The following is a 22,835-nucleotide window of genomic DNA, read 5'->3' as shown; positions in this document are numbered from 1 at the left end:
TGCAAACATTTTCTTATGGAACTGTATGCTTTTATCTGAATTTCACCAGTCCTTTGCAAACTCAACACATTCACTGCCATTGACGAATTGACTTGTCTTTTCACAGTCCAGCCACTCAATGCCAGGCACATGTGATTTATATTTTTTCAAACGCTAGGGTAAAAGCGGGTCTGAAAATGTCTGGCAGTGAATGAGTTACACACGCATCGGTACCCAATACTTGGACATTATCTAGAGGAATTACAATTGATTAGCTGAGAACACATTGAGCTTGCTTGCTGTGCTTATTTTTCGATGTTAAATATCGCAATAATATCAATATCGCAAAAGTCAAGAACCATATTGCATATATATGTCTTTACATGACATGTAATGTGATGCAACGTATTCTGGTACCAATGCAACCCACCGGACACACAGCAAACTCTCCCCCCTCCCTTTTCCCCTCTACACTTAGTAGATTTCAAGTTGTGGGATAAGTTCCGGTACATGTTTGGGCTTTGCGAACTGCATGGAACCAGCACTTTATTCTCCTTTCTCTGCCTTCTTTTCAAATTTCACCCAGCCGTGAATTAAGACGGGCCTGACTGCCGCCTTTTCCAAATGTCAGGAATTAACACAGCATGGCTGCAGACGGGTACGACCGATTGATTGATTATTGCTTGGATTGCACGTGTATCTGCAGGGTTTGAGGCCCTTTTTGCAGTTTGAAGGAGAGAAACTCACTCTTTCTACTCCTCTTCCTGTCAGTGATAACGGAAAAGCTTGAGAACAACAACCCTCTGCTAGCCGCCACTAGTTTGTTAGTTTACCGGTAGCGATGTGTTGACAGCATTACTCCAAAAAGACACAACCGATTTCTATGAAGCCCGTGTGTGGGTCAGGCCCCAAAAAAAAAAACAAAAAAAAAAAATCCGGCGGTCCTTTCTGGAAAATGCCAAGCTCTTTGTCAGAAGCGAAGCCAGCACAGTCTCCGTGCGGACGGCCGCCGTCTGAGTGTGGTTTTGCCAAGCTAAAATCTTTCTGGTCACCCTGTTGCCTCAGTGCCCCGTTACCCCAGTGACAGTGGCTTATACGTTTCCCCTCGTTATGCCTGGAAAACCAGTGCAAACGCATCATTGAATGCGCTGTAATGTTTTGTTCACGTTCACTGAATTCAATTGTGTGTCCGATCTTTCTTCTAATTGATTTTTGGGTGTGAAGTGCAGTTTCTCTCTCTCTCTCTCTCTTATTTCAGGAACATTCATTTGGAAATTTGAAGGTGTGCGTTAGATTGGTTGTTGTCATATTCCACGTCATCCAAAAGACACGCTGCTAAAATTCCTCTCGTGGTTGTCAATGGGAAACGACAACGTGCCGTCGATTCAAGCGGGTCCGCGTACCCCGAGATCTTCGGAAATATGATCGATGCGGGTTTTCATATTTGTAGCCAAACGTGCGCGCGCGTGCCAGCGAACGTGAAGGTATCGTTTCGGGCCGGGCGGCAGCTAGCTAACGGCGAAATAACTCGCCACACTTCATTAGCGGCGATGAGGTGAGCTGCTCATCTCCTCATTGTTAGCCGGCGCTAAGCTGCAGTAATCCCAAACAAAGGGCCAGGGCCTCACAGCAGCCCGCATGGATTAGCGCGCTTTCCAGAAACATCCGAGAGAGATTCATTCACATTCAAATTGGCCTGTAAACAAAACCCAGAGTGGTCAGGAGAGGGACGAGTGCGCGATGGAGTGAGTGAGAAGCATCTGGGATGTATACGTGTGTCCTAATAAGGAATTTGTGTGCTGAGCCATGTGCATTTTTCTGTGCTAACGAGCATCGGCTTGGAAGCCGCAACGACGTTCGATCAGTGCCGGAAGAAAGAAAACGGCGGCATCTCACAAATTGTAGTTAGTGCCCATATTTTTACTTACACTCGTTGCGCTATTTTTTTAATTCACAAAAATCAGACTCTGAGACTCGAGTTGGACTATTACAGGCTCAGGCTGGTCATGTCGAAGTTTAGTGGAGATTTCGACCCGCGCGCAATAAAATGAAAACATTCTCGTATAGTTAAAGACTTTTTTTCTTGAAAAAATCTGTGGGACATTTTTTTATATACATATATATTTACACACTCAAACGAAGCGACGCTCGTTGTCCGTTCAGCGGGTGTGACTGGAGCTCCCAACACCATCAATCATTTCCTAGTTGAAAATAAGGCTGTCACTTCCGCATCATGTTCATCTGAGATCTGACAATATTTTTTCCCATCTAGTACTGACCAAATATTTTGCCGTATTAGCCAATAATCAAGATTTCTTGATGCCCTCAATCTACTTCTAATGAATGGAAGTGGCAATATCCTTTGGATTAGTACTGTTAGCTGTCAATCAAATGAACTGCCGTCGCTATAGAGTCCGTTTGGTTATAAAATCATCTAATATATAACTTTACTGAATCTGATGGCCGCGCCTCCTTTTCATCTGATGTGTTATAAAAACAGTCTGATGTCGCTATGTGATGTCATTCATGTAATGATGACACTGATAGATTGTTTTATTGGTGCGCTTATGATATGACTATTAGTTGATATAATAGTATATTCAAACCTCTTGGTGACTTCAAATTGTAAACTTTACATGGGCTGTATTTCCATAAAAACGTTTATTGTGTTTTAAAAAAATATAATCAAGGTGATATACATTTGTCGAATGTATTTCCACAAGGATTCAGAGGGTTCGATGCATGCCGTTGCCATATTTATGAATGAAATGCAATGACATCCACCACACATATAAGCGGAGCGCAGAATCTGTCTGCCCGTGCCGAGATCAAACCTGCCAAAATCGCGTTACGCCACCTGCACCACAACTTAGACGTGCTTTTACCTGGTCTAAAGTCCAGCCCACTATCTGTCACCAAGTTATACGACGGGGAATGTCATAGAAAATGTCCTTGGTCTGCTGGAAGACCCAGCATGGCGCAAAACCGTCCGCCGAATTGCCAAATACGGAAATACGGCAAACTAGACTTGCCCCGGCACAAAAATGGAAATGCGTCATCTTTTTACGCCGTGTGCGCCTGTCTACGAAGAAAGAGTCCATCACCTTATAGGCCAGTTGATGTCATAACCAAACAAAGTTGTATTCTAAAACATGACCTTTGCTTGAACCCGAGGTGAGAATCCGGAGGGCTTTTTGCAAGAGCAGTTCAAATATTTGAGTTAGGAGGGCTGTGTTTAATCTCTCACTCTGGCCCTCTCCGTGATTGCGATTGCAGTATACGTGTACTTTGTAAGATTCAAAAACCGAGTTTTGTGTTTGTCTCTCTGTCGTCTTGCCTCCCGTTGCTGCGGAAACAGCTCGATAACCGCTGAGCAAAACGCTCTCTCGGCTGGTGGTCAGCGTCTGTCCTGCATTTGAAGTTGGATCGTGTTCAGACTGTGACAAATTCATTTGAAAATCATCTGCAAACGGACGCCAGCACCAGCATTTTCCTCTCGACAGAGGCGGATGTGCTAAATGCTTAGCTAACATGGTGGGCGCATTCAACAGATGTAGATTTAACAAAACAAAGCAAAAAAGGACGAGCTGATTACGCTGATTGGTGCACAGCAAATTGGAAGCAGAGATGGCGTTATGTGTCCTTGAACTTATTATATACATATATGTATATATATATACATATATATATATTTTTTTTAAGAAGTATGACTTTACCATATGTTATAATTTATAGCTATGGCGTTTCAGAGAAGAACAAAAATCCACCTGTTGCTGAATCTAATCATTAATTAAAAAAATATTACTAAATATAATTACTATATTACTTATTTTATTATTATAATGTTAGTAGATTATATTATATATTATATTATCATGAAAAGCTGATGCACTACAGAAAAAAAAAACCGAGGGCAGTTTTCGCAATTAGCACGCACACACACACAAAAAAAAATCATCTTCCAAAGTTAACATCTCTGATTGAAAAATGTATTAGAAAATGTGTTGGCCTGTGTAATTTGGCCATTTACAATGACATGCAGAACAAACATAGAACCGGAATCATATTCAACATTTTCAGTGAGTTGATTTTTGTGGGAAAATGCACAAAAAGAGCTCTTGCAACGAATGTTAGTTTGCGTTTTGTGCCGTCCTTGAATTTATTTTCTTTTCATGCACGAGAGCCCTTGCACTGGGAAAAAAATGTTGTTGTTTTTTTTTTTTTCATAGTTCAATCCCTTGAAGGCCGGATCTTTGCATTGAGCATGAATCTCCCAAGATACCGTGATGTACATTGCTTGGATAAAAAACAAACATGCACATATTTTCTCCGCATTCAAAATGGCAGTTTCTCGGAACCGCGTCCCTATGTTGGAATAAGTTCCATTTCTGGTTCTGTTCTCGTCATCATTGTTTCCTCTTTCCTCCAACAGAAAGCAAAAACACAAGCGTAAACATCGCGAGTCAATCTGGTGACTGGCGGTTGTGGTGTAACGTTGTCTGCTCAATGCTATCTTGGATGACAGTTCAATCCACCGCCAGACAAAAAAAAACACACCAGCAAAACAAGCAGTCCGTTAGTGACGGACTGAGAGGTCCGTCGGTACTTGACCCAGTTACTGAGAATGACTCTCTCGGATGAAAATCCACTTTTGTCAGTGCTAACTCCGTCATTTTTTTTTTTTTTTTTTTAGAAGAGTCCAGTCAATGGTCAGCAAAACGGGCGTCCGTCAACGACGGGATGGCCGCCTCTGTTCTCGACAGCGCTCTGTGAAAAGTTCACAGTTGTAAACCCTGGCCAAACGTGTGAAGAAGTAACATTTTGACCGCACGAACGTCATTGACGTGCCACCGGAGACACTCCGTTTGCGTTGGGTCTGACCGCAGCATGAGAGTACAAAGCAAGTGGACTCAACCTCATGCTTTGGACAGCTTTCTTTTCATTGTGTCTGGAGTGGACTTGCAGTGATTTGGGTATGAAATCTTGCAACATTCCCTGATAATTCTGCTGTTTCTCAAAGCTCCCATGGTGTCACTTGCGGCTCTTTCTGTCGCTCTGCTAGCAGCCCGGCTATCACATTGCGGATGGATTTATAATTAAAGTTCCCTAATATGAGTGGCATGTCTGTGATTTGGACCATAGAGCACAGATTCATCAGATAGCAAGTCCAAGTCTTATTTCTTTGCCACTAAGCCTATTGAGAGTGAGAGCACTGATCCTCTCAGCCCGTCTCGGTGTCATCCACTGTGTTTGTCTCTGCGGCTTAAAATCTCCAGCAGCACTCGTATCCGGCTGCTTTGCTCTCTCCTCTTTCCCCCGCCGCTCCGATCCGCCCTTGAGCCTCAAGACCCAGCCTGGTCATTGCTGCGGTCGACTTTCCGGGAGCCGCGTCTCAAGCTCGGCCCACTGCCGTTGCGCCTTTTGACCTTGCTCGACCCTGACATCACGTGACCGTTTCTGTCCGGCCGTCACGCTTGATTCTGGAATGAATCGCTGCAAAAATGTACATCTCGCACTGTCGATAATGAACTCATCATGCCACCGATCCTCTAGCAAGAACACTGGTCAACAACTTTTTACCAAATATTTTAATCATAGATGCAAGTCAACTTTTCACAATATTTTATTTTGCGCTGACTCTGACTTTTCCCTCTAGCACACACGGGTGTCAAACCCAAGGCCCGGGGGCCATGCCTGGTCCGCCACGTAATTTTATCCGGCCCGCAAAAGTACATTATGCGCATCGAAAAATTGCAAATCGTCTGCATTGAGAGATTGCATTTTTTTTGGCAGCATTCCCCCCCTTTTTAAAATAAATATAATATTTGAACAAACAGTTTTTACCTGCCTCTTCGGCAATTTGTTGTGTTTATGCGATCGTGCATTTATTTGGGTTCACAGTCATAAAAACATAACGATGATGTGTAGTATACTTTGTAATATTTATGAATGAATAGTTAGGTTCAGCAACAGGTGGATTTTTTTTTTTTTTCCTGAAACGTCATCGTTATAAATGACAACACATGGTCAAATCCGTATTGCGCAAGCGTGGAATTCTCTCCAAAAATGGATGTGGTAGCAAATAAGTACAGACATTTTTAAAATCGACGTCATTCAATATAATGTACGATTGTCCGTGATTAACCGCCATTAATGGGACGGCCACCTCACAAGTGTGACACACACACACGTATGGGCCTTTGATGGACAGGCAGTGCTCCCACTCCTAACGATTGGCGACATCCAATACGTTGGGCCTGGGACCATCCCGTGTCCATTGTGTTTGCTGTCAAACACTTTATTGATTAGCCACCAGTTAATTACAAACGACACGAACCGTGGCCGTGCAGACTGAGCTGGCTTGCCCGTGACAGCACACCTGCAGGCTGGCATCTTGGACCTCACATGCAGCTTTCACCGGGCTGCCCCCCATCACCAGCGGGACGTCTTCACACTGCCTTCAATAGGTTTCATAACCAAAGGTTTGAAGTGTACGCGCCCCGGCTCTTTAATTCCATCCAGCACGACTCGACTGAAAATTGCGTCTAATGCGCAGCAGACCTTTTTGGGTGGGGGGGGGGGGGGGGGGGGCTGGTTAATGTATTCGGGATTTAAGCGCCATTGTAGAAATGTGTGATACGCCTCCACTTGGTGGGCATGGCGCCAGCCTGCGTGCAACCTCTCACCTTTGACTCCTGCAGTCATTGACAATAATAATAATGATGATAATAATAATAATAATAATGATAATAACATAGCTGGTGCCAGACTGAATTCCCCCCCCCCACAACATGCTTTTCTTCCCTCTCTTCTTGCAGTGTCACTTTCTCTTTGCCATCGCCGTGTACTTTGTGCAAAAAGGAGCGCAAAAGAATCTTTCTCAAATCCCCATTCTGGAGCTTTCAATAAGGCAGGCCATTACCTCACTGGCGCTTTTGTTCGGCCTATACAAGGAGAACAAAATGGTTATTCAGGAGGACGCTTTAGATTTTTATTGTGCGCTTTGCCATTCACAAAGAGCGGCGTTATTGTATTAAAAAGAACCATCTGTGGCAGAAACAATGGCTTCAAATTATCTGTGAATACCCAGTGAACAAAATATAAAGCTTTTTTTTCCCCCTGCTCATTATGTGGGCTAAGCTAGGGGCTGGAAGATAGGAGAGGAGAGGCATAGACTTTGCTATAACTGACTTTTGTTGTTCTTGCTTGCATTCTTCTCCTTTTTTTTTTTTTTTTTTTTTTTTCTTTCTTTCAATCGGCCCCTTTTCACATTGTGAGTCGCCATCTACGGCTTTCCTTGTTGCAGGGCGAGCGCCGAGCACGCATGGAAGCTCCACTGCGCTCCCGCAAGCCGGAGACGGCGCGCCGCTGCTCGGATCCAAACGCTCCGGACTAGTCGGCGTCAACACGCGAACGCTTCGTCCGACTTGGAACCGCGGGCGAGCTGATGCTCGGCGTGCAGCTGGAGAAGATTTGACGGACGGCGCGTGAAGGGGGAAGAAGAAGGAGAGAAAAACAACAACAAAGTCTTTTTTCCCCCTCTCTCTCTATTCCTGCCAATCACGACGAGAGGAAGACAACGCCGCACAAGAGCCTGCAGTAAGTTGGAGCGCGAACAGGAGAAGCCTGCAACTCTTTAGTTGCTTGGTGTGTAGCCGTGCGTGTGTGCGTGTGTGTGTGGGGGTGTGTGAGAGAGACACTGGGGTGTGTGTGTGTGTGTGTCGGGCTGCAGTCTTGTGGAATGGCACACCAGAAAGACCCGCTGAAGCGTTATTATTATTATTATTATTATCATTATTATTATTATTAATATTAGAATTAGAAATATTGCCGTATATATGTAAAAGCGACCATGTGCAGTTGACTTGAAAATAATTCGATAGCGTAATTGAATGCGTTTAGTGTCCATTTTCAAAATCACGTCACTGAGTTGCGAATATATTTGCGCCTTGATTGCACAGTCATTTAAACTTAATTTAAACGTGTTATGCAAAATGTATTTTAGCCGTTGTTGTCGTTTACATTTCTTTTGACTTTCTGCTTTGCGACTGCAGTGCAGTCACAGATTATGGACTCAACTTGATTTCATTTCCAGTTCAAGAGGAAAGAAAACAGCACTTAGCGAGGCAATGCAATTATTATTTATGTCGTTAATCTTAAAAAAAAAAAATCGGAGTGTGCTCTACAAAATAATGTTGAAGAACTGCTGCTGTTGTGATAGTTTTTAGTGCGTCTCCGGTCCCTGCTACGGCCCCTAGTGGCAAAAACATACACCTTATTATTTGATTATTTTCCCCCTCGCCATAAATTTTGATAATTGATCATATTCTAGTGTTAATCATAAAGTATAGACACATGACACTTCATGTGCTATTTAAACTTTTAGTAAGCCGAGACGCGTTCTTTAATTTAATGAATTTGATTTTAATATTATTATCCTGATGCTGAAGTTTGAGACATTCATTTTTTTAAAACCCCTCGTTGTTATTTTTGTCACATCCTTTAGCAGCGATGCAAATTCGCCTAACCACAAACATTTGGATATCACTGCTTGCATCCGTTGCGAGCGTGGGGGGCTTTTACAAGTGCACTGCGAGTCGAGTCTCGCATTTTTTTTTTTTTTGGGTCCACCAACGGTTTTAATTCGCGCTGATTGTGGATGCAAGGCCATTCCCGGCTGGCCGGGCCCCGCAGGTCCCCGCTGTTCCTTTATTATCCTAAGCAGATTAGAGGTAGCGGGGAACACACTCAGATGCAGATAGCAGCCGAGCGGCCCATTTCAAGCTTGCATTAGAATGGAGCGAGCTGCATGTGTCGACTCTCACAGCCTATTAAGCGCCAGATGAATCTTATGTAAGGTTGCGGGGCCGCCATAATGAGAGCTCCTCCCTGCAGCTAATATCAAAATGGCTGCGAGCAAAAGAGCTTGATCTATTGCCTTTCAATTAGGATGTCATCTATCGACACTCGCTTTTAATTGATTTACTTCAGGATCTTGCAAAAGGCTCCGGCGTCCCAATTGTTTTCTTGCAAAGCACCAGCGCCACTTCAGTTGGACTATTTACTTTTGTTGCCAGCAAAATTTCATTTATTGTTGTTTCCATTATTATTCTTTTTGCATGATGGAACTCTGGAGTATTTCTCCTCCTACTTTGAAAGAACTCCGCTTGTGGCTTTGCGTGCAGTTCTTCCTCTTGCCGCTAGACGGCACTCGTGCCACGCAGCAGGGCGGCGCACGCGTGCGCGCGCGCGCACAGAGGCTGCATATTGAAACGCAAAACAAGTGGCAGTGCGGTTGTGGCTGCTGCACATAAACTTCTGTGGGGGGCGGGAGTGGGGGGATTAAAAAAAAACACATGACGGAATGATTTCGATGGAAGTTTGTGAGACTGCTGGTCTCATGTCGTGATAATTGGGAGTCGGGTTCGGAGCAGGTGGATGAGGCTTGTCACTCACTAATTGGCTGACGCGCGCTGGATTTGCCTTCACTCCGTCTTTCCACTTTATCTTCACATATTCCTCACCTTTATTCCTCGGCCACTTGTAAAGCCTGCTCTGCCGTGAGTGCCCCCCCCCCCCCCCGGCCCCGCCACTCCCCTCCCCGAGCCCCAAGAACAGCAGCAGTGTGGCAGTGGAAGTGGAGTGGAGTTGCGTCTTTGTCCGGACAGATGTAGCGACAACATGGCAAACAAAAAGGCGCTTATTTGTGCTGAGATGAGCCCGTCTGCCTTCTGTGTGTTGGCATTCAAGTTCACCAAACAAAAGGGGACACATCTTGGATTACCTTTTACTCGCTTTTCAACCTAAAAAACAAAACAAAACAAAAAAAAAGCTGACCCCCACCGCTCCACACTCACACACACACCACAGCGATCCAATGCTTGGAGTTAACTCACAAAGTTAGATACTAAAGTCGTAAGTGGGATATTATACTGACTTTTTTTTTTTTTTACTACAATATCGTCACAAGCTGCCACTTTAACAACATTGTCTCTACATTCTCGGTCCTTCTGATATTTATTTTAACATTTTTTTCCCCCGTGCTTTGATTTTCACGTAACTCTTTTTTTTTAAACAATTATGAAAATGTCGTTTGTCAAGATAATGAAAACCCAACCAAATTGAAATTGACTCCGTTTTTGTTTAGTTATTTATTTATGTATTTATTTATTCGACCGAAACCATTTTTCCTCTATTTGTGGCTTGAAACTGAAGTTTACAAAACAATAGTCTGCCACAAACTGAATGTAACGCTGCTTTCTAGAATGCTCTCATGTTGCGACAGAGCTCACGCGCGCACAAACACACACACACACACACACGCGCGCGCACACACACAGATGCATTTTCACATTTATTTCACATCCACCATCTTCATCTCCAGCTCCAAATCGTAAATATGAACTTTTTTTTTTTTTTTTTTGCATTGGCTCTTGCAGGCAGGCTCGGCGTGCGCGCATGTCTGAGTGTGTTTCTCGGAGCAGGGCAGGCCACGCCCCTTTATGCTAATCGAAGCCTCCCATTGGTGTGTCGGGGGAGCACGGCGGCTGCGATTGGCCAGGCCCAGGCCATTTATTTGCTGACAGCCGCGTCACTTGAATGGTTGTCTATTAACTTGTTCCCAAACTATCTGGACTTGTCAAGGCTCGCGCGGACAGGGGAGGAAAAAGTACACTTTGTTTATGCCTTTTTGGAGAAGCGACGGCCGAAGAAGTTTTGTGGAAACAACATCGGAGGGACCTTTTGGGAGAGGAGCTCTGCGTGTGTGCCACTCTAACACACGCAAGCACACACTCACGCACACACACGCGCGCGCGCGCTCTCGCGGAGAGAGAGACTGTGGAAGCTCGCCTTGTTTTTGTCCAGGGGGAAAAAGTTGCAGAGAGAATCGACAGGTAACTTTTATTTTTTTTTTTTCTCTTTTTTTTTTTTTTTTTTTTTCCCTCTCTTTTTTCTCTTTGCGCGCGCGCGCGCGCACGCGGGTCGGTGGGCGCCTGCCGCGCACCACCTCTCCACCTCGTCCCGTGTTTGTCATTTCACCTGCTCGGGAGCGCCCGGCCAGCCTCGCCGTTCGCGATGTATAACATGATGGAGACAGAACTGAAGCCGCCGGCCCCCCAGAGCAACGCGGGGGGCAACGCGGGGGGCAACGGCAACACGCCCGGCGGCAACCCGAAAAACAGCCCCGAGCGGGTCAAGAGACCCATGAACGCCTTCATGGTTTGGTCTCGGGGCCAGAGGAGGAAGATGGCGCAGGAGAACCCCAAAATGCACAACTCGGAGATCAGCAAGCGACTGGGCGCCGAGTGGAAGCTGCTGTCGGAAAGCGAGAAGCGACCTTTCATCGACGAAGCCAAGCGCCTGCGGGCCCTGCACATGAAGGAGCACCCCGACTACAAGTACCGGCCCCGGCGGAAGACCAAGACCCTGATGAAGAAGGACAAGTACACCCTGCCCGGCGGGCTGCTGGCGCCGGGCGGCAACGGCATGGGCGCGGGGGTCGGCGTGGGCGTGGGCGTGGGCGGCGGCGTCAACCAGCGCATGGACACGTACGCCGCGCACATGAACGGCTGGAGCAACGGCGGCTACGGCATGATGCAGGAGCAGCTGAGCTACCAGCACCCGGGCCTGAACGCGCACAACGCCGGCCAGATGCAGCCCATGCACCGCTACGACATGAGCGCGCTGCAGTACAGCAGCATGAGCAGCTCGCAGAGTTACATGAACGGCTCGCCCACTTACTCCATGTCCTACTCGCAGCAGGCCACCCCCGGCGGCATGACGGCGCTGGGCTCCATGGGGCCCTCGTCGGTGGTCAAGTCCGAGTCCAGCAGCTCCAGCCCGCCCATCGTCACCTCGTCGTCGCACCGGGCCGCGCCCGGATGCCAAAGCGGCGACTTGAGGGACATGATCAGCATGTACCTGCCCGGGGCCGAGGTCGGCGAGCAGACTGCCCAGAGCAGGCTACACATGGCCGGCCACTACCAGAGCGCCGTGCCCGGGACGACGATCAACGGCACGCTGCCCTTAACACACATGTAAGACGACAAAACAGCAAACTGTGGACTACTCGGACTATTTTTGTACAGGAACAAAAAAAAAAAAAAACAACAACAACAACAACAACAACAACAAAAAAAAATGGGGTGGGAAAAGTTGTATAGAAGTCACCATGCAGGAAACGGACAAAAACGCCTCTCCCCCCCCCCCCCCCAACCCCCCTTTGATTTGTTTTAAGGAAGCTCTAAGGAAGGATGGAAGGATGCAAGTGGCGCCCGCTTCACTTGGCTGCTGCGGGATCAAGTTTGCAAGACGACAAAGTGGGAGTCGCAATCAAATGTTTTATTATTGCAATCATCTTTTGTACAGTATTTATCAAAGAAACATTACAATCAGATGAAATTGTTAAACTGCAAGAGGTTGCGTCGTTTTTTTTTTGTTTTTTTTTTTTTTTTATATATACAGTATACATATATATCTATAAATATATTAAGAAAAAAAATAACACAAAGCCAGTTCCGTAGAAAATCTTCGAATGACGGCAGAACGAACTGGAGCGATCAGCTATGCTCCCAACAAACTTTGGAAAGAAAAGGGATAGAAAAGCAAACAGGTAATGTTGCTTATAGTACAAAATCGTTTTGATTTCGTTCGGAAATAAATGAGACCCCAACCCCCCACCCTCCGCCGAACGCCCCCCCCCCCCACCAAGCTCATTCATCTTCAAGTTAATTTATCTTCCCCCGTCTCCCACTTTTCATCTGTTTGAGGTATGATGCTTGTGCTCTTGATTTTCGAATTGATTTGTACAATTCATGTATATTGACTCATGTGCTATTTTCTGTTTTGATCTCCGAATGGAATTCGTGTAGTTGTATTTGGAACAATTGCGGCCTGTACGCCCAAGCCAACCACTCCATGTACATAGTTCAACTAATCCCATCCTTATAACAGCTCCGATTTCAACTGAGTATATTTTTTTCCATATGCAGTTTGAAAAAGAATAAATTTTTTGGAAATTTGGATACGTGGAATGCTTGGACTTTTTGATTTCGCCTGCTTTTCTTCCGCAAATGTTCGATTGGGTGCGAAATGTAAATTGTCCCTTTCGTGAATTTGTAGCGCGGTGCTGCTGCTGCTGCTGCTGCTCTTGGTGGCTTAAAATTCAAAATTGTGGCGCTTTTGTGTTTGCTCGTTTGTGTTTTCTAGTGACTGTGGATGTCCACCCCCCCCCCCCCTACCGCCCCCCTCCCAGCCCCATCGCGCGAAAGTTTGTTGGCAAGATTAATCAAGCAAAACACCTTCAGGTATCGATTTTTCATTTTGGTTTTTTTGCACTTCTAAAAGCGCTGAAAGGCGCGGAATGACAACTGGCAACGTTTTGAGAGAAAGAAAAGAAAAGAAAATGAAATGAAATGCATGACGCTGAATGTGTGAACATCCACAACTTGCTCTTTCTATGATTTTGATTGTTTTTTTTTTTTTAAAGGAGATGAATGCAAATTCTCTGCCAGTTTGAGAATCAACAAAAAAATTTAAACGACGTTATATATATATGTGTGTGTGTGTGTGTGTGTGTGTGTGAGCTGGCTCTTTTATTTTTTATTGCGTTGCTAATTTTGTCCCTCTTAAGTGGCAGTGCGCTTACTGACTGAGACACCGCTTTTTTTTTTTTTTTTTTAAGCAATTTCTATGCGGTTATTTATTTATTTATTTTTTTCACACAATGTTTAATCAAAGTGTTCTCGGGTGACTCTCACTTCTACAAGACATTTTCTTGTCTTTGAGTAAGATGCTCCTAAATGCGTCTCACAGCCAGCCAGCCAGCCAGCCAGCCGGCGCTTCTCTTCTCTTCGCTTCTCTTCTCTCCTGGAAAAAAAATAATCCTTCAAATGAGCTAACAGCTCGCTTTGAATTACTAACGGTTTTAAATCTGGTCTGGTGTGTGTGTGTATGTGTGTGTGTGTGTGTGTGTGTGTGTGTGTGTGTGTGTGTGCGGCGAGGTAGATTAAGATTAGGGCCGTTGTGTTTTGCGGGTTTTGGGCCCGGGGGAGCGCGGCTCACATTAACCGGCAGATGAATATTTGAAGAGCAAACCCCTGCCCCCCTACCCCTACGCCACCCCGGTCCACCCCCCCCCCCCCCCCCTCCATCCCAGCCGGGCCTATCGAAGGTCAAGGGATCGTTGGTCGCTTCATTATTTATTGATCCAAGACTCGGAATTGTTTGTAATAGCCGAGGACACCGGTGATAAACAATTTGTGTCTAAAAGGCTGAACTGGAAAGCCTATTAAAGTGTCTCTGGTTTCCACCCCCCCCCCTCTTTGTAGCAACATCGGGTCCCTGCTTAGTGGCCCCGAGGACAGAATAAATTAGGTTGTCACCTTTGATGTGACGAAAAAGGCTTGGGTGAAATTATGCAACGTGCTCTATACGTTTCATTTCTCGAACCGTCGTTTTCAGATGTGCTCTGTGGGCTCCAAACACGCAGGCTCATTTGCGTTATTCATTACAAGAGGCCAAGACAAAGCCTGTCACACAGTCATCTCGTTTTTTAAGAAAATGGTGCTTGTGCACTGCGTGCTTTCTTGGTCTTGTTATACTCTAAAAATGCACCTATTTTGATAGCGCTGATCTTTAAAAAAAAACGTAAAGTTTTTTATATGTGTAATAAAATACAATAGAAATATCTCAAGTAAATGTACATCTAAAACAAAATATTGTAGAGTGGCGCTCGGGCTAAGCGTTTTGGAAGAAAAGTGAAAACTCGGAGGGGCCGTGAATGCGCCATGATGCCACTTGCTAAAATGTCTTTGCTTGGTTTGATTCCCCTTCCTAAATGAGCATATTGGCGTGTTTCGTGAATGGCGAGCAGGTAAAAGTGTTGCTCCCCATCTTTCCGAGCACCCGTGGAGGCCTCGCACTCGTCCCGAGCACGCGCGCGTCCATCGTGGCCGCGCTTCGTGCGCTCGCTCGCGTGCTGCGTGTCGTGCAGGCGCTCGGGGATATTTGGACTGCAACAGGTGCGAAGCGCGCGCCTCTGCTTTTTTTTTTTTTCGTCTGGGGATGAAAAAAAAGAAAGGAAAAGATCCCAGATGTTACGCGTGATAAGCTGCCACGGCGTGTGGTTGTTGGGTCTGCGTGGGGAGCGCACGGGCGGGCTTCAATCAGCACGGAAATGAAAACCGGTTCAAAACGTCAGCTTGAAAGTGTTCACAAGTTACTATGCAGATGATTCGCTTTTTATGCCGATGCGATTTTATTCATTATGGGCCAGGGTAGGGTTGGTACTCAAAATGCATCATCATCGTCGTAAGTAAAAACAAAAAAAGTGGAGTCAAGGCAAAATTTCGAGGCAACAAACTAAGCTAAAATTTTAACTTTTTTCAACTTAACTTAATTCAAACTAATGTTGTCAATTTTGCTGTTTTGAAAATGAGCTTTCCCCTCATGACATTGAGATCAGAATTTACAGAACTTAGTGTGCCTCGCATTGTCCCCCAACTTATAGGTAGAAGTAAAAATAACTCAATAATCAACTTGCTTGCTTCGTTGTGCTAGCTAGCACAATTGCCTTATATGTCAATCATTCATATCTTCAAATAGTTTCAACTTAGATTTTAGCCCCTCTAAAAAAAAAAAAAATACAAGTTTTGTTTCTTACAGTGCAAGCCAAACCATTTTATTGGTCAACTTTCCTTCCTCACCGTACCTCATCGAGCTTTTACAATTGTCAAATGCTGCCGCCAATCAAGCGACTGTCATTTGCACATTTCAGCAAATCGACACAAAAATTGGAATTTCCAGTCACTATTCACAGAGGGCAGCTTTTGCTCAGCTCCATTGCTCTAAAGATGAGATCGAAGAGCTCAAGCAAAAACCAGAGACCTGCATGGCGTCAGTGTGTGTGCGTGTAAAAGTGAGCCCCCCCCCCCTGCCTACTCCTCTTCCCTGCACCTGCACTTCTTTGGCAAACACACACACACACACGCACACGCACACACACGGTGAATGAGTCAGACCACACAGTGACACAACAGCATGCCATCAGCCTCGCGGTGCTCCTGGCCTGTGTTCTAGGTGGCTCCAGGCCTGAGCGCCCCCACCCCCAGCCCCACCCGCACCCCCTCACACCAACACGTCACCAGCAGGCAGCTCCAGTGGCGTCCATCATCTGTGCTCAATGATGCTGACAGCTTTAGAAAGCTCCATCGCGAAACGGCCCATCGCGACTGCAGGCTGGCCCCAATCGACGGCTGCGGCCTTTCTAACTTTTCCTTTTTTTTTTTTTACATACAATACTTAGCCCGTAGCTTGTAAGTTGTATATTTCTCTTAATGTTGTTTGATTCCGTTCAAATTATACACACTTCAGTTTTTTTTTTTTTTTTTTTTTTTATCAAACGATGTATAAAAATAACCCGGGCCTAAACGACTAAAGCCGTGGTGTTCACGCTTCTGTTGGCGTATTCCTGTTTTGCCTCTTGATGAGATTAGCATAGGCCAGGAGAAAGTGTAGAAGGGCGCTGGGGGAGGGCGAGGGGGTGTGTGGTGTGTGTATGTGTGTGTGTGTGGGGGGGGGGGGGGGTATGTTGCAGAAGCAGCGGAGGATTTGTGAAAAGAGCCCAGGCAGCAACAACAATCGGGCCTGTTGTCGTCCGTCCAGCCAGCCTGCCGGGGCAATCGCGCTGTGTCTGTGGTTACGCCGCTCTCAAAGCGGCCGTAAAAATAACTCGGCCGCTAAGTACCAGATGAGGTCATTTCAATGCTACATTACTACAAAGATTGGACTAACTCTTTGACACCGTTTGATCTCTTTTTGGCCCGCCGGATTTTATACCATATGTCCCCATTTCATCGTCGCTGACGATTGTCGATACGACCTTTAAAACAATCTTCCAAGGTCCAAAAACATGACACTTGAAAACGATTTTTTTTTTCTTCAAGACCTATTATTTTTTTTGCAAACGCATTTCCACTTGACCTATGAGATGTGTTCCTCCTGTAGGGTTGAAACCAACATGGGGAGATATTCCAATTATAACCGCAGCATCCAAGGGCACTCTAATTGGTCTTTTCTGCCATCAGCGAGCGCCATCTCTTTATTATTTGAATAAGGTCAAACGCTTGGCCGCTCGGGCAAAGAGGGGACAATGCGGCCCAAAAGGAAGGAGCCGCAGTCAGTGCGGGGGAAGGAGCGGCTCCTAACCTAATCGCGAGACTTCGAATCGGCGAATCTCGTTTGCCAGATGTCGGCGATCTCGGCCCGAGGAAAGATTTGGGCAGCTGCAAGCAGCGTGAGGCAACAGGTGACTGCGCCGCCGCGGCGGCGGCGGCGGCGGCGGCGGCAACAAGTGAAAGCGCCGCACGCTCCGCCGCTCTTTTGTTGTCCGGAAATTTGCCGGCTGCGGTGACGATCGCCCCTCCTCGGGCCCGGGGAGGCTTTGAGGCGGGGAGGGGGGGTGGGGTCGAAGGCGGTGGAATATAGGCTTGCAAGGGGGGAAAAAAAAAAAAAAAACAAAGTAAAAAAAAAAAACTGGCTTTAATGTTGTCAGCGCATCCAGAAAAAGTCCAATAAAATGGTGCGATGGATAACGTTTGCAAGTAACAAGCAGAATTGGATGTTTTCTGGAGATTTCAAGGGAAACAAGTGATAGCTTGGCAAAGAATACGATGTGCAGCCGGAACGGGGAAGTAATTCACAACGTTGTTGAAAAACACACAAGGGCGACCAAACTTCATGACGACGTCCACGTTTTCCTTTTTAGTGGCAAATGGCTGACCTTAAGCGGGATTCTGCGTCGCATCGTAGCCAAAGGCGCAACGCTGGTGGCTTGATGCGCTTTTGGGCGCTGTCGGGAATCCTGGTTGTGGAAAAACCTAAGCCAGTTGACGTGACTACCGTTCGTTTTCTTTGTCCTCTCAATGGAAGACAAAGAAGAAGAACTTCCGCCAGACGTGCGCAATTCGAAGAACGGCGGTCATGACAACTAGCTTACCTTTCCACAACAAGGATTTTCGGCGCCGGTGTTTATTTGTCATTTCGCGTTTTTGAAAGCGACACTTATGAAGTGTCACAAGTGGCTTCGTAATGGCTTAGCGGTGAGGGTGAAAAAAGTGAGGGAAGTACTTTGCGATTATCTGAAAAAAATATTCTACGAAAGCGGCCGGTGATTCCGTCTGAGTTGGAGCGTTTTTCTGTTGTTTGCGGGCTTTTGGAGATTTCCTTGATAGGGGAGCCCGTTGAGCCCACGGGCCCGCATCGTCATTAACAAGCCGACAGACGCAGGAACACCCGCCCCCACGCCCCGCTCTCGATTCCCAGCATAGACACTAAGCTCTTTCACTCCGTCATCAGACTGACCTCTCTCTCTCTCTCTCTCTCTCTCTCTCTCTCTCTTCCCCTCCACCGACTCCGGCTCACAACAGCACCGGCCATTGTTCCGGGGCTCCCTCCCTCCCTCCCTCCCTTCCTCTCCGAGCGCCCCCAACACCGCCGAACCCAGCGCCCCTCCGCCCACCCCCGCCCGCACCCAACCCAACTGTTGACCAACAACTCTACTCGCACATTAAACGCAGAGGGAGGGCATCGGGGGTTGTCCTCATTTAGAATATGACACATCCAGAATTGTATGTTGAGAAAAGAGGGGATCAAGGGGGCTGAAATGTTGGAAAAAGTTGTGAAAAGAAGGCCATTGATGAGCAAGGAGACAGCAGCACGCCAAATCAACCAAACGTGTCACGTCATCGCGCACGGGGGAAAAAAAAAAGAAAAGAACAGCAGTTCGGCTTCATCAAGTAGCTGCACACGAAAATAAAAGTCATCTGGATCCTCGTACATTTTTTTCAAGTAGATTTATCGTCTAATTGAAAAATGCACCTGGATCCAAATGATTTTATTTTGTGCAGCCACTTGACGAAATAAAATGAGGTCAATTCATCCAAAAAAAAAAGCGCTTTGAGTGGGGTAAAAAAGAAAAAAAAGAGATGAGCAACTGCGTATTTAAAAAATGGCTTCACCACATGTGCAGCTAATTGTTGTTATTTTTAATTCTTTATGACCAAACGCTAATGCGTGTTAAGCGTAGACTTCAAGTGCCACAAAGATTTGATCAGATTGTTCAAAGTCCTTGATGCTGAAATCAAATCAAGTGAATCAAATCAAACATTTGATCAAATTGGTCAAAGTCCTTGATGCCCGAAATCAAATCAAGTAAACAACCATTACAAATAACAATTCATTTACCTCTTGTCCTTCTTCAATTGATTATTTTTTTCCTCAATTTAAAGAACTGGAACATTGGATCAAAAGGACGGACAGCCAGTATGCTCGAAATGTCATTTAGCAAATGTTTTGTTTCGTTTCTTTTTTTTTTTCTTAAACAAACTTAATTAGGGAACACATGTTGATGGCTTTTTTACCTGCGGGCCGCCAAATACAACCCACAAATGCGGCCCGCGGGCCTGTTCTAAAAATAGCTCGCCCGTGATCGGACATTGTGATGTAGAGATTTATGGAAAAAGTGTTAAGCTGAGGGGTTGATATTTAAATATTTGTTTCCAAAATCCTTGCTGATCAAAATTGTGCAAAATGATCAGTGCAAATGATTAGCATCGATGCAAAAAATCATTCAAACTCATTTGAAGGAATAATTGTGCATCAAAGTGGTTGGCCCTCACGGGAATCCGAATTCAAGAAAGGTTGGTGACCCCTGATTTGAAGCGCAGGGTCCCGTCGGCAAAAAAACAAATAAATAAATAACCTCCCCCGATGGCCATCATGTCAATGTGTTTTCGGCAATTTCCTTTTCATCCGACATCTTGACAATGACGGTTTGACAATTTGTGGGGCACGGCGTGTCGGCGTTCACGTTGGGACGTGCCAACGAGGGGGCGATTCTTTTTCAGTCGGCATGCAAACGTGAAGCCGGCCGGTCGTGTGGATTTCTATTGATTGCATCAGCGGCTATCAAGCTATTCTGGAGCCGGTGACTCTGAGGTCTCCCCTCTCCGATTCTCTGACAGAAGCTGTTGTTGGATGGAAGAGTGGCCTCTTTCAGTGTGGGTGTCCCCTCGGGGCCAACTGGGTGAGATAATCAGACAGGACAGTTACAGACTGGCAGCCAGGCAGATGCCGTATAGACTCAACTTGTCTCCGTCGCACACAGTAAGAACCTCTATCGAAAGAGCGACAGGAAAAAAAAAAAAAAAAGGATTACATTCACCCTTTAAGTCAAGCCCGTTTCCTTTTCACTTCTGTGAAGAATCTTGCCCGCAAACAGGAGTAGGTCTGTCTGGGCAAAAATCGAAAAAAAAAAAAAGTGCAAACAAAATATCATCACAAATGTCATATTGTTACATAAACATACCTATGCTCCGAAAACTTTGTGTTTGTCCAAGTTCGCATAACTTCATGCAAACTCCATTTTAAGTGGCTGCAACTAGATTTTTGGGGGGAAAAAAATGGAGATTTATTCCCAAATCTCCGCATCAAATTTTTGTGTGCAGATGGGAGCGAAATCATTTTGGGTGTTGCTGTCTGTCTTTTGTCATCACGCAAGATTTCTTTCCCTTTCCCACAATGTGCCGTTCATGGTTTTTTTTTTTTGGGCCTTCTCCAGAAAATGATATTTGTCCATCGGCTTCCGCTTGGTTAAAATGGCCTTTCGATTGGGGGGGGGATAGCGCCACGTCTTTGCACTTGTACCAGAGAAGGAAAAAAAAACATGACTTGCGTCGAAGCTCTCTTATTCAGATGTTCTGATTTCACTTTTACATGTACGATATTGGTCAAAAGTTTGGAGACGCTTTATCATGCTATCTTAAATGCTAACAATCCTACTACATGGCATAGATGGACTACCAAATGGCATCGATAGTCAAGTTTGTTGTTTTCATCATTTAGGCTCATAAATTTGACCACAAACGGTGGTGCAACCCATGTAGACAACATAGCAATACTCACAGTCACCTATTCCTTATCCTTTGTGTTAAACAACTAAGCTGCAAAGGATTCATGGCGTTTCCATTCATTTCAATTGGGGAAAATGATTTTAGACTGGAGTGCTAAGTCATGCAACAAATTCAACTCGTATCTCAAATCCCTACGCTGTATCTCAGAGTTGAGTTTCGATGTTCTTAAGCGGCTAATCAGACGGCAATATTGATTTCGCCATACCAAAGGAGTCAAGAGATGCTTGACTATTGTTCCCTTTTGTGGCTTCACCCGAATGTGCGTGTGGGTGAGTGAGTGAGGCGTTAAATATAGGAGAGCCGGACAGCGAGAGAGAGAGAGAGAGAGAGAGAGAGAGTGAGATGGAGCGAGAGAGGTTCTGGCCCGGCCGGGTTGGGCAGGTCAGCGAGTAGCATCCGATTGTAAATAAGAGAGGAGTCAGTTCACACGCCGATCAAGTGACTGCCGGGAACAAGCGAGCCATTTGAATCAGGTGGCTATCTCCCTATCTGGGAGATCAGAGCCCTGTCACACCCCCCCCCCCCCCTCCCCAGCAAAGCTCTCACCTGCCCCCCTCCCTCTGCTCTCGTCATTGTGAGGGACGCGCGCACACACACACACACACACACACACACAGGGACGAGTTGAAATGACACGTCCCTCCCCGCTGACTATCGGCGCTGGCAGAATGGCGGGATGAGATTTCGGTGTCTCACGTCAGGACGCAGGGAAAGACGAGAGGAATACCCCCCGCAGTCCTTTCACATTCCCGGGACGTTGGCGTCTCTTGGGGTCGGAACAGGACAAGGAAAACGTGGTGAAGAGTTGTGAAGAAGAAAAAAAAAGAAGTATGAGGAAAAACATGCGGCAACTGTGATTTTTCTCATTTCAACGAGCAGACTCGACTTTCTTTCCGAAGCATTTTAAAAGCAACCACAGTTTAGGAGGGGAGTCAAAGTCAGAAACTCGTCAAAGTCATTGCATCATACCCTCTCCAACTGAGCCGCATCATATAGAATCGTAATCCCAATGAGCCGAACCGAATCGATTTCTTCCCTTTTCAAATCGAACCTCCCTTGAATCGTTTCACACTCCATGTATCGAAAACAATATTGAATTGTCTTTTGTAGAGAGATGCACACCCCCTAATGTGTGTATATATATATATATATATGTATATTTTTGGGGGGGGATCAGTCGTTATTTGTGAAAAAAATATAGCAGGATTTAATATAATTACAAAAAATGGCCTCCCTTATACCTACTTTGTGTATTGCCACCTGCTCCCTGCCACTATATGAAGAAATATATTAGGACACATTCATTAATGACCAAATGCGTGAAGGTAGTGGGTGCCAAGTTTTTTTCACCCCTTGGTACTGCCCCAAATTATGGTTGATTGGCCTTGCTGGAGGTCTGCACAAGTTTCATTCTCTGAGTGGCCAAATATGATTCAATAACAGATCATTTTTCATTATTCATCGAATACATTTTTTTTTTTTTACTTTGATACGAAGCTACAGCAAAGAAGCGCTCCTCTGCCTTCTGGTTTCATTGGGCGCTTCTGAAAAGGCGCCTCGGCCAAGTCATATTTTGTCATCTTGCGTTGACAACGACCCCCGGGGGAGACAATGATGTGTGACAGCTGCTGCCTGTTCATATTGATTAAATGACAGCCGGGATCATTGACCGATTTACCAAGTGACGGCGCCCGAGCGGGCGGCAACGCGGCCCCGAGGGAGGGCTCGGGCCTGTTAGCCTTGACAGCCTGCACTTGATGTTCACGGGCGCCCCTTTAATGGGAACATCATCCTCCATCCCCACTGTGACCCGCCTTCATTCATTTTTTAAGGCCATACAGTGTCAGCTTCAAAAAAAAAACATGACATTGTTGTTTTATGAGG

The 22,835-nt window shown here is 45.8% G+C and overlaps 1 protein-coding gene across 8 annotated transcripts in view; it reads left to right on the top strand.

Annotated features, from left to right (window-relative positions):
* The window catches only part of sox2 (SRY-box transcription factor 2), a 113,013-nt gene that overhangs the window by 69,948 nt on the left and 20,230 nt on the right, over positions 1-22,835 (top strand). For 4 of the 8 annotated variants that reach the window (XR_015088880.1, XR_015088879.1, XR_015088878.1 and 1 more), the window contains one exon: positions 7,286-7,578. Coding sequence is in view for 2 of the 8 variants with exons in the window: in XM_086046335.1 (XP_085902461.1) it covers positions 11,056-12,017; positions 12,218-12,227 (972 nt within the window). In the remaining 6 variants the exon portion in view is untranslated. Of the gene's footprint in view, positions 1-7,285; positions 7,579-10,885; positions 12,094-12,217; positions 12,440-13,188; positions 13,287-22,835 lie in introns of those variants that run through there. The other 4 variants (XR_015088881.1, XR_015088882.1, XM_086046335.1 and 1 more) reach the window with 4 other exon arrangements.

Source organism: Filicampus tigris, chromosome 12 (genome assembly GCF_054856515.1).
Source record: "Filicampus tigris isolate MCC_2025a chromosome 12, RoL_Ftig_1.0, whole genome shotgun sequence".
NCBI classification, from domain to species: Eukaryota; Metazoa; Chordata; class Actinopteri; order Syngnathiformes; family Syngnathidae; genus Filicampus; species Filicampus tigris.
The sequence above is the reverse complement of the archived record's forward strand: the minus strand, read 5'-3'. Positions and strand labels throughout refer to the sequence as shown.